The sequence below is a fragment of the Dermochelys coriacea genome, chromosome 4, assembly GCF_009764565.3.
Source record: "Dermochelys coriacea isolate rDerCor1 chromosome 4, rDerCor1.pri.v4, whole genome shotgun sequence".
In the NCBI taxonomy this organism is placed as follows: Eukaryota; Metazoa; Chordata; order Testudines; family Dermochelyidae; genus Dermochelys; species Dermochelys coriacea.
In genome coordinates, this window is record NC_050071.1 from 117,730,483 (window position 1) to 117,745,557 (window position 15,075).

The following is a 15,075-nucleotide window of genomic DNA, read 5'->3' on the forward strand; positions in this document are numbered from 1 at the left end:
AGCACAATACATATTGTGACAGACACAGACCAGTGGGGTACAGGAGTCTGGTTGAAGGCAAATATACTGGCCAATGGATGAATAGTTTTCTGTTCCCTGAGTGACTAGAGCAGGGGCTGTACTAGAGTAATCAGGAACCTGGTAGAACCAATTAAGACAGGAAAGCTAATTAAGACACCTGGAGCCAATTAAGAACATACTAGAATCAATTATGGCAGGCAGACTAATCAGGACACTTGGTTTAAAAAGGAGCACCCATCAGTTAGTGGGGTGTGTGTGCAAGGAGTAGGGAGTGAGAAGGTGTGTTGCTGGAGGACTGAGAAGTACAAGCATGACCAGGCTTCAGGAGGAAGATCCTGCAGCGAGGATAAAGAAGGTGCTGGGGGGGAAGGCCATGGGGAAGTAGCCCAGGGAGTTGTAGCTGTTGCTGTCAGCTGATACAGGATATGTAGACAGCTGCTATCCACAGGGACCTGGGCTGGAACCCGGTGTAGAGGGTGGGCCCAGGTTCCCCCCATTCCCTCAACTTCTGATCGGACACAGGAGGAGTTGACCTGGTCTGTGAGCAACACTAGGTGGGATAACAGAGACTGTGGAGATTGTTCTCCATTTCCCCATGCTGGCCAGTGATGAGGTTAGCTGAGTGAATGGCAGGTTTGAGCCTCTAGCAGAAGTGGCCAAAATAAGGGCTGCTGTGAACCAAAATGAAACATTCTGATTGCCTAGAACCAAACAAACTGGATTTTTTTTTCAGTTCATGAATATTTGAGATTCAACTTTTTGTCCAGATTTGAGACAGGAAGAAATTGAGCTCCCAAAAATACCCATGGGCCAGGAAAACCATTTTCTTGTAAGCTCTAACTCTGAGGTGCTCAGATGCTGTGGTGATGGGAACCATAAAACTACTTAAAATATTTTTATTTATTATTTAGGCACCTAGCTTTAGGCACCCATTTGAGAAAAACTTGGCCTTCATAGCCTCCGTGCAGATGAAATAAGGGTGGGTCTGAGGTTCCATAAGACTCTTTCCTTACTAATGTATCTACTCAGGGGCAGCTGGCATTTTTCTCTATGTGAATATTTTCAATATATTAATCAGTTAACTAAGTTCTGTTTCCTTTAATAAATTGCTAAATATATCATTCTTCTATATAGAATATATAATATTTGCTGTAATTTTTCTGACCACTTTATTTAGAAGGCAAGAGCAGAAATATTCCTGGAAAAACATCTAATTTTGTAAGTATTTTTCCCTTCCTTTCTAAAATTTTGCTTTACTTTCACTTAACTTGAAATTTAAGATTGTAATGCTGTTGTGGGAAGACCATCCTTTCTGCCGGAGCATCTAGAATGTAGAGTGGGATTTTGAAAAGTGCTTAGTTTTGGCATAACTCTGCTCCTATTGGAATCAATGAAAGCTTTAAATTGACTTCAATGGGAGCAGGATTAGGCCAATACTTGTTTTTGAAAATACCAAGAATATGGTTCACTTTCTGTATGTAGCTATGTTCTATTTTGAACTACAGTAACATTGTATTTAGAATAATCATTCAGTATCAAATCTACAAAAGTATAAGCTGCATCTGTTCTCTAGCGTGTAATTTTGTATTCAAATAAACATGGAAAATGCCTATTTCCAGATAGGCTTGGAACTTCTGAAGCTGGGTTACAGGAGCAGACTACTCAGCCAATTACTTATCTATGGCCTGATTCTGTTTTACTTGTGTACCTCAAAAATCACTCTGAAGTCAATAGAAGTTGGTGTAAACAAGAATGGCAAGACCATGTGCTATAAATTGGACAATTAGTACCCAAGTAGTGCCAACAGAAGATCTGGGCAAATAAAAACATTGCAGTGAACTTTCATTCAAATTTGAAAGCTGATTGCAAGTCTACCATACAGTAACATTCACCGCCCTGCCTTGTTTGCTTGGACACAGATTTGCTAGTGCAAGCACTTGTAACTCAAATATTTGAATATTTATTAACCAAAAGTGACTTGAATATTAGATTTTTATTTTAAAATTTATAATTTGTGATGACTGGTTAATTACATAAATCACTGATGTTCAGATTCAGAGTCCCAGAAATACCCTCGGTGACAATATTAGTTCTATTCCCTAGCTGCTTGATTTATGTAACTGAACAGCATAGCACAAATGACACACTGAAAATATTACAGTGAAATGTACAATTTTTAAAATGTGCTTTGCTGGTTAAACTACATTCTGTGTAACATTTTCAAAAGTCTAAGTGACTTAGGAACCAGATTACTATTTCCAAAGTGACTTAGGCACTTAGGGGAGATTTTTTTCAAAGGCACAAATGATACTCAGCAAAAGTTGATGGAAATTAAACTCCTAACTGCTATTTGAAAATCTCCCTCTTAGGAGCCTGAGTCCCACTACTTTCAAATTAAAGTCCACTTTTACGTTTGTATGCAGCCTTATTAAATTCTAAACTGCAAACAGAAACTCTGCTGCACCAGTGTACTCTGTGCAACCTTTCATCTTCATCCCTTCAACAGCTGAACAAAACTCCCAGTTCAGTCTGCAGACATGAAATGGCAGGAGTCAGCCCAACTCATCAATGGTCGCTGAAGCCATTCAACTGAGTCATTCGAGTCAATGGAGTTGCATTCACTTTGGCCAAGCCTGAAGTGAGCCCTGCAGCTCTGGGTTCATTGTGTTTATTTCTTTTTGCTTAGGATAAACATTTTGCAAAAGTGGGTGAGGATGAATCTCAACATTCACGCGATGTACCTGATGAAGAACAGTATCCCTATGATACTGTAAAAACTTCCAGCTTGGAGGCAATGCATGCTTTGAAAATTTTGCCTGCCAAACCTATAAAAGAATCCGAGTATGCAGGTATTTACTTCTGGGCTAAAACAGAACCGAGTCCTTGGGTTAAGTAGGGAAAGCAAGGACCAGATTGTGCTCAGTCTGTTTATTTCTAAAAATATTTAGACCAAGTGCCTCGCTGGGTGAAAGATATAGAAAGAAAAATGTGATTGAATGTAACATTATTTTAAGGGCACCTACCACATCCTTCAGGAATGGGCATTTTGTTTTTAAATAAACTTCCCAATGATTGTTTGTAGGAAAATTCTGTATCAAGCCAGTGATCTGTTTAACAGAAGGCCCTATTCAAGTCTCATTTTATTTTAGCGCTTACCTATAATACAATAACAAAAGCCACTGTCAAATTTGGGGTAAAGAAAGGTGGCCCCTACAGGCTATACTAGTCAGCCCTAATAACTACTTCCTAGGAATTTTAAAACTCTGCAAAAAAAAGCCATAGGCAGAAATCTTAATAGATATGTACATAAAATGCACCCAACAAATAGTAAATAGTTTTTTTAAATTAAATTTAAAATCAATTCCACAGCAGCAAATGGGAGAGGTTTGTATAAAGTAAGGGCCTGATTCAAATCCCACTGAAGCCAAAGTTTTCCCATTGTTTTCAATGGGATTTACATTGGACCCTAGTCAAATTACTGAGCTCATTTTTCCTTAGATTCCTCAGCGTGTATGAACACAGTATGGGTTCAACTCAGGGTAGGTTATGCTGAGTTCTAAAAACTTATTTTCAGGCTTTATTTGGAAACTTGAAGTAGCAGCACTCAAATGCTTGATTAAATCTTTTTTTTTTTTTTTTTTTTTTTTTTTCCCCTGCTTGCAAATGGGAACATTTCTGTTAGGAACTGCATGGAAGCATCCTCTGGTACTTATCTAAGAGCACCCTAGAGTACAGTTACTGCCTGGGGAAAAACAATGCAAATTTTGACTGATGGATCCAAAGAAAAGCATATTAAACAAATAGACAGCTTTTAGTTCAGTTATGACCTGTAGCTGCCACATTCCAGAAAAGAATCTGAAAATGCATTTCAGGAAGACTTTTGTGTTCATGTCCCATTCTGCAATCTTTTATAGAAAATAAAAACACACACAAAGTTAATGACTCAGAAAATGTACTGACTCAGAAAAACATGCTCATGTACATGGATGTGTATCAACATGTAGGCACACTTTAGACAAACATAAATATGTGTATTAGAAACAAATGTAGGTATTGGGAAGACTTCCTATTATACCTTCTGAATAAATGATAGCAAACAAGAATATAGAGTGCAGGGGACAGTGTTGAGGACAGCAATTTAGGCAGAAAATTTCTAAAAAAATTGGTGGTGGGGGGGGTTTCTAACCATCTTTTATTATTATTGTTGCTCTATTGCAGAGGTTTTTAAGAAAATAGGCCAAGCTGCCCCCTCCTGAGGGGTAACGGAGTGGGACTTGACAAAGATATCCTGGTAGAATTCCTCCCAAATGGCAGAAGATGGAGCTTGCCCTCTTCCCAAAAGAGTTGGCTTATAAACTCCACAGATCTCTCAGCTCAGGCCCCCTGCAAATCCTATCTTGGAGGCTTTTTTCAATCAATACCAGCTCTGGGCCAGAGAGGCAACACACTAACTCCATGACAGTGGAGTTGGGCTTGCAGGGACTCCTCTGGCCACTGTTATGTAGCCCAGGGAACTCCCACTTTCAGGGGAAATTCCCCAATGTGGAGTTTGCACAATAGGAAAGATATAGTCTGGGGGTTCATTACCTTTCCCAGATAATTCCCCTGTGACTCCCCAGAAATTATGTGCATCCTCCAACCCTGATCACACCCAACTTGGATTGCCCATTCCCTGCTTAGTACTGCCCCTCTCACCCTGCATACGTCCCCAGTAGCGATTCCTCTGTAGAGCCCTAGAAAGTCGTGTGTAGAGCCGCAGAAGATAGCTGACACCCTTCTTAAATATAAGGGATCAGATCCATGCCTGGAGGGGCCAGTTCCATGTGCCAAAATCATGTGAGTATGGGACTAATTGCATGAGTAAGATGAGCAGAGAAAGCTGAAGGGTTTGCACATCCTTTATTGTTTCTGAACCAGCCACTAATATCTACATTGTTGGATCCTCTCATGTCCTTTGCTGATGTTTCAAATGATTGTTTCACTGAATTCAGTGAAATACCTTAGACGTAGCTTAGACATTTGGCAGCTTTAAAGGTGCTGCCAAATATACTTGGGGCACTTGGCCACCATGCCACCAGTGGCAAACAAACACTACTCCACAGCTGTATCTGGTACACTACAAGTGGTGTTTTGGAATGATTAGGTGGTAGTGCTATATAAATGAATGTGACTTGACTAAGATTGAATTGAACTTATCAAAGCACACTAACATTAGATTACTTATGTAATCTTCATAGAAGATTAGAGTTGGAAGAGACCTCAGGAGGTCATCTTGTCCAACCCCCTGCTCAAAGCAGGACCAGCACCAACTAAATCATCCCAGCCAGGGCTCTGTCAAGCCAGGCCTTAAAAACATCTAAGGATGGAGATTCCATCACCTCTCTCGATAACCCATTCCAGTGCTTCACCACCCTCCTAGTGAAATAGTTTTTCCTAATATCCAACCTAGACATCCCCCACTGCATCTTGAGACCATTCTCTTTGTTCTATTATCTCCCACCACTGAGAACAGCTTAGCTCTATCCTCTTTGGAACCCCCCTTCAGGTAGTTGAAGGCTGCAATCAAATCCCACCTAATGCTGATTTTTTTTTAAAAGGGCTCCAGAGGCAGTCCTAGCATTTACAAGCCAGTGAACCTAACTTCAGTACCAGCAAAATTGGTAGAAACTATAATAAATTGAAATGTTACACACCTAGATAAATGTGATTTTGTTAGGTAAGAACCAACATGGCTTTTGTAAAGGGAAATCATGCTTCACCATTCTATTAACAATAACACAATGTGGAAATGGCAGAAGTGCTAATTGACGTTTGTTTCAATTTTCACCAAAAAGTTTAGTAGCAATCGAACATCTAACTTAATGAATGCCAGTGAAAATGAGGTAGGATTAGAGGCTAAAATAGGGAAAAAACAAGTTAAAAATTACATAGACAACTTAGATGTTTTCAAGTCAGTAGTGCTTAATGATTAAGGAGATCTGAACCAATAGCAATTATCTTATAAAAAAGTCATGGAAGACAGGTGAGATTCCAGAAAACTGGAAAAGAGCAAATATAGTGCCAATCTAAAAAAGGGGAATAAGGACAACCCAGGGAATTACAGACCAGTCAGCTTAACTTCTGTACCCAGAAAGATAATGCAGCAAATAATTAAGCAATCAATTTGCAAACATTTAGAAGATAATAAGGTGAGGTGATAAGTAACAAGTCAGCATGGATTTGTCAAGAACAAATTATGTTAAACTAACCTGAGAGCTTTCTTTGACAGAGTAACAAGCCTTGTGGATAGGGGGAAGTGGTAGATGTGGTATATCTTGACTTTAGTTAAAGCTTTTGATACTGTCTCGCATGACCTTCTCATAAATAAACTAGGGAAATACAACCTAGATGGAGCTACTACAAGGTGGGTGCATAACTGGTTGGAAAATGGTTCCCAGAGAGTAGTTATCAGTGGTTCACAGTCATGCTGGAATGGCATAGCAAGTGGGGTCCCACAGGGATCAGTTCTGGGTCCTGTTCTATTCAACGTCTTCATCAATGCTATAGATAATGGCATAGACAGTACACTTATAAAGTTTGCAGATGATATGAAGTTGGGAAGGGGCTGTAAGTGCTCTGGAGGATAGGATTAAAATTCAAAATGATCTGGACAAACTGGAGAAATGGTCTGATATAAATGGGATGAATTTCAATGAGGACAAATGCAAAGTACGAAGGAACAATCGGTTGCACACATACAAAATGGGAAATTTCTGCCTAGAAAGGAGTACTGTGAAAAGCGATCTGGGGGTCATAATGGATAACAAGTTAAATATGAGTCCACAGTGTAAAACTGTTACATTCCAGAATGATGTTCACTTTTTTGGTATTAGCAGGAGTGTTGTAAGCAAGACATAAGTAGTAATTCTTCTGCTCTACTCCATGTTGATTATGCCTCAATTGGAATACCGTGTCCAGTTCTGGGAGCCACATTTCAAGAATATGTAGACAAACTGGAGAGAGTCCAGAGAAGAGCAACAAAAAATTATTAAAGGTCTAGAAAATATGACCTGAGGGAAGATTGAAAAAATTCATGTTTGTGTTTTTTCTTTTTTTAGTCTGAAGAAGAGAAGACCAAGAGGGGATATGATAACAGTTTTCACATACATAAAAGGTTGTTACAAGAAGGAGGGAGAATAAATGTTCTCCTTAACCTCGGAGGATAGGACAAGAAGCAGTGATCTTAAATTGCAGCAAGGGCAGTTTAGGAGGTTTATCCTAATATCCAACCTAACAGTCAGGGTGGTTAAGCACTGAAATAATTTGCCTAGGGAGGTTGTGGAATCTCCATCATTGAAGATTTTTAAGAGCAGGTTAGATAAACACCTTTCAGGAATGGTCTAGATCAGTGGTTCTCAAACTGGGGGTTGGGGCTGCACAGGGCGTCATGAGGTTATTACATGGGGGGAGGGGTCATGAGCTGTCAGGCTCCATCCCAAACCCCACTTTGCCTCCAGCATTTATAATGTTATTAAAAAGTGTTTTTTAATTGGAGGGGTCGCACTCAGAGGCTTGCTGTGTGAAAGAGGTCACCAGTACAAAAGTTTGAGAACCACTGATCTAGATAATACTTAGTCCTGCCTTGAGTGCAGAGGACCTGACTAGAAGACCTCTCAAGGTCCCTTCCAGTCCTATGATTCTATAATTCTATTAGGATTATTTGAGGGAGTCAACTAGCATGTGGATAAGGGTGATCCAGTCAATAGCGGCCTGGTCTACACTAAAAAATTAGGTTGGCATACCGGCATCACTCAGGGTTGTGAAAAATCTGTCCTCCCAACTGGCATAGTTAAGTCAACCTAAGTCTCTGTGTAGACAGCATTAGGTCAACAGAAGAATTCTTCCGCTTAACTATCACACCTCAGGAAGGTGGATTACCTATGTCACTGAGAGAACCCCGCCCATTGGTGCAGGTAGTGACTACAATGAAGCCTACAGCTGCAGTGGCACAACTATGCCGTAGTAGTGTTTTAAGTCTAGACAAGCTCATTGTGTATGTGGATTTTCACAAAGGCTCTTAAGCAAATTAAGTGGTCATGGGATAAGAGGGAAGGTCCTCTCATGAATCAGTAACTGGTTGAAAAATAGGAAACAAAGGGTAGAAATAAATGGTCAGTTTTCACAATGGAAAAAGGGCAACAGCAGGGTCCCCCAAGGATCTGTACTGGGACTGATGCTATTCTACATATTCATTAATGATCTGGAACAAAGGGGGGGAAAGTGAAGTGGCAAGGTTTGCAGATGATATAAAATTATTCAAGATAGTTAAGTCCAAAGCAGATTGTGAGGAGTTACAGAGGGATCTCACCAAACTGGGTAACTAGGCAAAAAAAAAATGGGTTTTAAACCATTACCACCCAAGAAAGAAATTTTGGATGATCATGGTGAGTTCTATGAAAACCTCCCCTTAATGTGCAGCAATGGTCAAAAAGGCTAATTAGCTTGGGAACTATTAGGAAAGGGATAGAAAATAAAACAATATCATAATGCCACATCTTGAACACTATGTCCATTTCTGGTAAACCCATCTCAAAAAGGATATAGTAGTACCGGAAAACTTTCAGAGAAGGGCAACAAAGATGATCAAGGATATGGAATGGCTTCCATGCAAGAAAAGACTAAAAAGATTAGGGCTTTTCAGCTCAGACAAGAGATGCCTCAGAGGGAACATGAGAGAGGTCTGTAAAATCATGAATAGTGTGGAAAAGATGAATAGAGAAATGTTATTACCCTTTCACACAATACAAAAACCAGGGATTACCTGATTAAATGAACAGGCAGTTCGTTTAATACAAACAAGAAAGTACTTTTTCACACATTGCACAACTAACATATGGAACTCATTGCCATGGGATGTTGTGATGGCCAAAAGTTCAAAAGGAATTTGATAAATTCATGGAGGATGTCCAGTAATGGCTATTAGCCAAGATGGTCAGGGACACAACCCCCAACCTCGGGGCAACCCTAAACCTCTGACTGCCAGAAGTGGAAGACAGGTGGATCACTCTATAAATGTCCTGTTTTGTACACTCTCCTGAAGCTCTGGTAAGGGCCATTGTCAGACACAGGATACTGGACAAGATGGATCATGGTTTGTTCCAGTATGGCAGCTCTTATGTTTTCTATTTTTTGCCTTTGTCACAGATCAACGGTATTTAGGAAATGCAGCTACTACTCAAATTTCTAGAAACACTAAATCCTCTATCATCATCCAGCCAAAGTCCTCTGACTCCCCTCGAGACTTAGGCGTAAGTAAAGATCATACACAAATATAATTCCTTCTTTTCTGTATCACTTAATGCTGTGCAAAGCCAGGGGAGTTGCATGGCTAAATCCTTGGACACCTTTTTGAATCAGTACGATTCAGTGTTAAGACCCATATTTTAGTCTGGGCTTTTCACTCACTTTGCCACATGTAATATTGCTCTCCTTGTTTCTGTAACTTGTTGTGCTGAATGCAGATGTGTCAGCCATATTAATGTCATGTCAAGAAGAGATATCTAGGAGATAACAATTATGGAATAGATTAAAGCCTAGATTAGTGGCTTTCAATTGTTAACTATTTATGGTATGAAGACGCCAAGTGCGTGTAATGGAGGAGGAAATATATGTGGAGAAATCCATTAACTTGCAAGTCATCTTGCTGTGTCAGGAACAGCAGAATTTTATTAGCTATTCTTCCATTATTACTGACCAATATCACAGCTAAACATTTTATATTTACAGCAATGCACATATCTTTCAGAGGAGAGAAGAGTCCCAAATGTTAAAGGTACAATTAAAAAAACTTGTTTTGCAATTAAATTATCAAATGCCATTTTCTTATTCGCTGTATATACGGGGAAGAACCATATACATCAGGGAAGAAAGAATAAAAGGCCTATATTTTTCAAAATATTAGTCACTTTAAAAATTCATCATATTACAAGTGAGAATCCAGCTTCAACTCAGTAACAACACTGAAGTAATCACTTTCAAGATGGTACATGTTGTGCTGTTTAGCTCTCCATTCCTCAGAGACAGGCCACCCCTGTGTAAAACTCAGATATAGATATAGATAGAAGAAATAGGAGAGGGGAAATATAATATATAGAGAGAAGTGGCAAGTCTGCTACATTCACCTTTTGAGCAATTAGAGACTGCACTGGAGTCATGCCTGATTTCAGATGGAGCAAATCGAAAAAAAATCTGGTTCTTTGCCTAGCCAACTGCACCCATTCCACTACATACTCTGATAATTTTCTTTTCATTGTAATGCCACCAGGAGTGGCTGTTACTAAAAACTCAGCCTTTTTCAGTATTTACCACACACTGGTGTCTTCCCGTTTAATGCTAATTCTATCTGCATCTTATTTCAAAATCCCATAATTTAGAGATGCTTGTAAATGCATCCTCCAATGATTTATTTCCTATGGGGTAATTGTATATGATAATTAAGGCTACATTTTAATCACTGGTATTTTTAGTAAAAGTCAAAGCTGACATGACTATATACCCCTGGCTAAAACTTGGGTAGGGAGTCTGAGGGTGCTTGGGGGGCGGTCCAGGGGTGCTGTAGGTGCTGGGGGGGCGGCCAGAGGCACACGGCTTGGGACCCCCGCTGGTGCTGGGGGGGAGGTGGTGGCATGCAGTCTGGGTTCCCCGCTGGCACTGGTGCTGGGGAGGCGATTCACAGCCTGGACTCCCCCTGGTGCTGCAGGGGGTGGGTCCAGGGGCTTGCAGGCTCCCTACCCAGCTCTGCGCAGCTCCCCAGAAGTGACCAACGTGTCTCTGCAGCTCCTAGCAGGAGGGAAGGCCAGGGCAGCTCCGCGGGCTGCCCTGGCCATGAGCTGCAGGGGCAGTGCTTACAAGCAGGGGGGCAGCATGCAGAGCTCCCTAGCCCCTCCACCTAGGAGATGCAGGGACATGTCGGCCGCTTCCAAGGAGCCCCCACCCCAAGGTAAGCACCGCACCACAATCCCCTGTCCCAGCCCTGACCCCCTCCCACACCCAAACTGCTGCTGCTGCTGGCCCCGGGGCTGCCCAAGTGTTCGGGCAGTCCCTGAGCCAGCTGCACCGGCTGCTGCAAAAGTCACGGAGGTCACAGAAAGTCACGGAATCCCAGACTTCCGTGACAGACACGCAGCCTTAATTAGGATCAGACACTTGTCATTTTGCATAGATTAAAGGAAATGGCCAGCTTTTAGATCCTTTAACTTACAGTTTTACTCTGTCACTATATTCAAGTTATATTTAATTTGTTTAAAATAAAAAATATTTCCAAATTTATTGTGACTTTATTGAAACTAAGTCAGCTCTGGAAGGATTAAATCTTTTTCAAGCTAAATCTTTTTTTTATTTCTTTAAAAAGTACAAATATTTTAACAGTGTTAGTGCTGATAGTTACACAAAGACTATCTACACTTTGCCATTCCAGGAACAAAAATGAAGCCTAGCTTGATCATTTTCTATATTTAGTGCAAAGCCTGAGTTTTAGACAGTAGTATGTATGAGCAGCTGTGAAGACACAATGCAAAGAATTCATCAATCCTGAAACAAAATGTATTCCCCCCCCCCCCCTTTAGGTCCTGCTGTAAAACGAAGCATAAAGCCAAACATACTTTTTGCTGAAATCACAAGTAAGCCAGCAGTATACTAAATAAAGTTTGCAAAAGAGAAAAGAACGGTTAACTACCCTTTAAGAGCAAACACTGATATAGCTCAAGTGAAAACCAAATGAATGGAATGACACAGAACTTGTTTATGGCCCTGATCCAAAACTAATTGAAGTTGATTGAAGTCAGTGGGAGTCTTTCTGTCAGCTTTGGAACAGTCCTCACTTCCCCGCATTGCCACAATGATTTAGGACCTAATTCCTCAAAGTACTTAAATACATGTCTACCTTTAAGTATGTGTAGGTTGTTGTAGCTGTGTTGTTCCTAGGATATGAAAAGTAGATGAGGTAATCTTTTATTGGACCAACTTCTGTTGGTGAAAGGTACAAACTTTTAAACCATGCCATCAAGTCAAATGAGAAACATGCAATAGGACTGTCACAGACTGATTTCAATACATTAAAGAGCCCTTATCCTTCAACCCTGATTTGGGGATCAAAGGAAGATTAAAAAATTCTCTGGCTTAATTAGACATTTTTGGCCCTAGGGAGAGCATGCTTGATAGCTCTATGGCAAGGCTTTGGTTGTACATTGGGCCATGCAATCTAATGACAAACATGCAATGGCAATACCATAGAGTGTTTTCATACAGTCAAGTGCCTCCCTCCTTCATCTCTGGCTTGGGGCTCAAAAGAAATCTATAAACTCTACAGGAAATGTTGAAAGCAAACAAATAGGTGAGTTTTGATTTATTGGTTTATGTATTTGCAAGTTTTGTACTGGTGTGAAACTTCCTTATTTTGTAGGCAAAAATTTCCTCCTCCTCTCATTTATTATTGCTGTGGAACTGTGGCCGCATGCCCTCTACTCTACCCTCTTGTGGTCCCATGTAGTGCGGTGCATCTGAGATTCTACCTCTGATTCCCCAAATTCACATTCTTCCCTTATTTTAAGGGTCAGTCAAGATGCCTGCATTCTCCATCAGTTTAGATAAACTTACTGTCTTGGAGCGTCCCTTATGGGATTGCAGCCACTCTGCCTCTCTTGCACCCTTGGAGTTTCTGTGGTCTGGTGTGGTGACTTGGCCCTCTGGCCAGGTCACACTGAAGTCCACCCCACCTTCTGCACTATGCAGAGTCCAAACCAAATTCAAAGGAACAAACCCTTCCACACTACCAGGGCTCAGTCCTCAGCAGACTCCACCCCTTTCTCCAGGAGCAATAAAAGTGAGATGTGTGAGGGACAGATGGTGCTAGTGCCCCCACAGTGGAAATATTGTGGGGGCTCAGGTCCCATGTAAACTAATGCATGTGTGGGAGTGGTGGAAGTGTGACCACAGGGGTGCCCAGGATAAGGATGAAGAGCAGGTAGGAACTGCTGGGACCCCTTTTTCCAGCCTGAAGCCAGCTGCCCCTGCCATCAAGTCTCAATAGTTCCACTCATTCTCCCTCTGTTCCCCACATTCACAGAGAGCTTCCACTCCCAGACTCTGCAGAACTCCATCCTGGGACTTTCTTCCTGTATCCCAGCTTCTGTCAGGCTGCTGACAACTCAAGGCTTTCACCCTGGGGTCTTTTCCCTTGTCTGGTTCTCTCCAGGATAGGTTCTTTCCCTGGTCTACCCTAGGCCATCTGTCTGGAGGAAGTTGTCTTTCTCCCAGGCCTATTTCAGGAGTCTCCCTTACCTCTGCTGCCCTCTCACTTCCAGGCCAGTCCCACGTGGTAAGATACTGTCTGCATCTCTTCTGTGGTTCTTTTCCCAGCAAGACGAAACACCAAACCATTTCTCTCTGCAGCCTCCTTTCTGACTCTCCTGTCTTCTCTTTTAAGTTCTTCTCCTTCCCACTTGACTCTGTCTTCTCCAATTGTATCAGCTGTTCATTTAAAAAAAACCCTTTCAGAAAAACTTCCCAGATCATCCCCAGCCAATTGTCTGGGGTGTGGAACAGCCCCATCCCCCTAAAGAGGCCAAGTCACCCTATGACTGAAACCCAAAAGTGTACTAGAAGCTTTTAAACTACAAATAGCCCTTTCTAGCTGGGAGAGCAATACACTTTTTTCTCTTAGAACGGTGAGGAAAAATGCTCAACTGGAGGATGGTCCACTATTTCCTCCAGTCTCCACTGCTGAGTAGGTACCTGACCCTCTCAAAACTGTAGACAATAGACTTTGGATCAGGTGGGCAAACATGTTATCTTGTAACTATAGACCTGATTCAGCAATAACACTTAAGCATACGCTTAACGCTAAGCACATGTGGAAGTGTTATGCTAAACTGAACCCTGAATGCAGAAATATTATTGAATCATAAATAACATTCAGTTGATTATACAAAGCCTACCAAAAGCCTGTTGCTACTGAACAAACTTGCACAGCACAGAAGAAAGCAGCAAGCTGAGAGCAAGAAGACATTAAGTCTGGTCAGGGAGAAGTTTGCTAAGTTGGAAATTGGAGAAAGACTTGCTGAAAATCTCTGGGTAAGGATAAAAAAGGGTAAAAAACGAGGGTGATGTCACGGTAGGCATCTACTACAGGCCACCTAACCAGGAAGAAGAGGTGGATGAGGCTTTAATTTAAACAACTAACAAAACAATCCAAAGCACGGGTCTTGGTGGTGATGGGGGACTTCAACTACCCAGACATCTGTTGGGAAAATAACACAGCAGGGCACAAATTATCCAACAAGTTCTTGGAATGTATTGGAGACAATTTTTTATTTCAGAAGGTGGAGAAAGCTACTAGGGGAGTGCCTGTTCTAAAGCTTGATTTTGAAAAATATCAAATAGGGAGGAATTGATTGAGAATTTGAAAGTGATCATGAAATGGTAGAGTTCATGATTCTGAGGAACGGTAGGAGAGAAAACATAATAAAGATAATGGATTTCAAGAAGGCAGACTTTAGCAAACTCGGAATTGGTAGGTAAGATAGACTTGCTTCCCATGGTAAGGGGGAAAATGATTTTTTAAGTTGTTTGCTAAGATGCAGATCTATTTGTTCTTGCCCCATTTCCTTACCAAAGATAGCGACTTGATGGGTGATGGCCCATAGACTTTGACACCTCGCTGGGCATCAACTTGTCCTTTGTCTTTGAGAAATAGGTTTACCTACTCCCCAGACTTGTCTGGTAAACACACTTCAGTGATGATTTCAGCTTATCTTCACAACTCCACATATAACGTTATGCACATTTTACCACAATATTATTGACCAGTGAGTTATTAGTTTTCAAATGACACATCACGTGATGTATTTTGTACAAAAATTATTACAGTGGCATGTAGGGTGTGAGTATAGGGGTGCATTCGATCCCACCGGTTTCCTTAAAGAGGCCAAGCATGGGGGGGAGTTCTCCAAAGGCTGGTGACTAAAAGGAATCCTCTCTCCAACTGACAGTAGAGGGACTGCAGAGCCACCCTGTAGC

General features: G+C 41.3%; 2 protein-coding genes across 7 annotated transcripts in view; one reads left to right on the forward strand and one right to left on the reverse strand.

Annotated features, from left to right (window-relative positions):
- LOC119855091 (cytokine-dependent hematopoietic cell linker) overlaps positions 1-15,075 on the forward strand; it is a 70,048-nt gene that overhangs the window by 40,398 nt on the left and 14,575 nt on the right. The window contains exons 5-8 of the mRNA XM_043512417.1: positions 1,199-1,239; positions 2,708-2,870; positions 9,205-9,308; positions 9,787-9,832. Of these exons, the coding sequence (XP_043368352.1) occupies positions 1,199-1,239; positions 2,708-2,870; positions 9,205-9,308; positions 9,787-9,832 (354 nt within the window). The remainder of the gene's footprint in view (positions 1-1,198; positions 1,240-2,707; positions 2,871-9,204; positions 9,309-9,786; positions 9,833-15,075) is intronic.
- Positions 1-15,075, reverse strand: part of ZNF518B (zinc finger protein 518B) — a 102,223-nt gene that overhangs the window by 32,901 nt on the left and 54,247 nt on the right. For 3 of the 6 annotated variants that reach the window (XR_006280539.1, XM_038398636.2, XM_043512416.1), the window contains exon 4: positions 13,339-13,527. The exons of 2 other annotated variants lie outside the window; for them this stretch is intronic. The gene's annotated coding sequence lies outside the window, so the exon portion shown is untranslated. Of the gene's footprint in view, positions 1-9,465; positions 9,561-13,338; positions 13,528-15,075 lie in introns of all 6 variants that reach the window. One more of the 6 variants, XM_043512415.1, reaches the window with a different exon arrangement.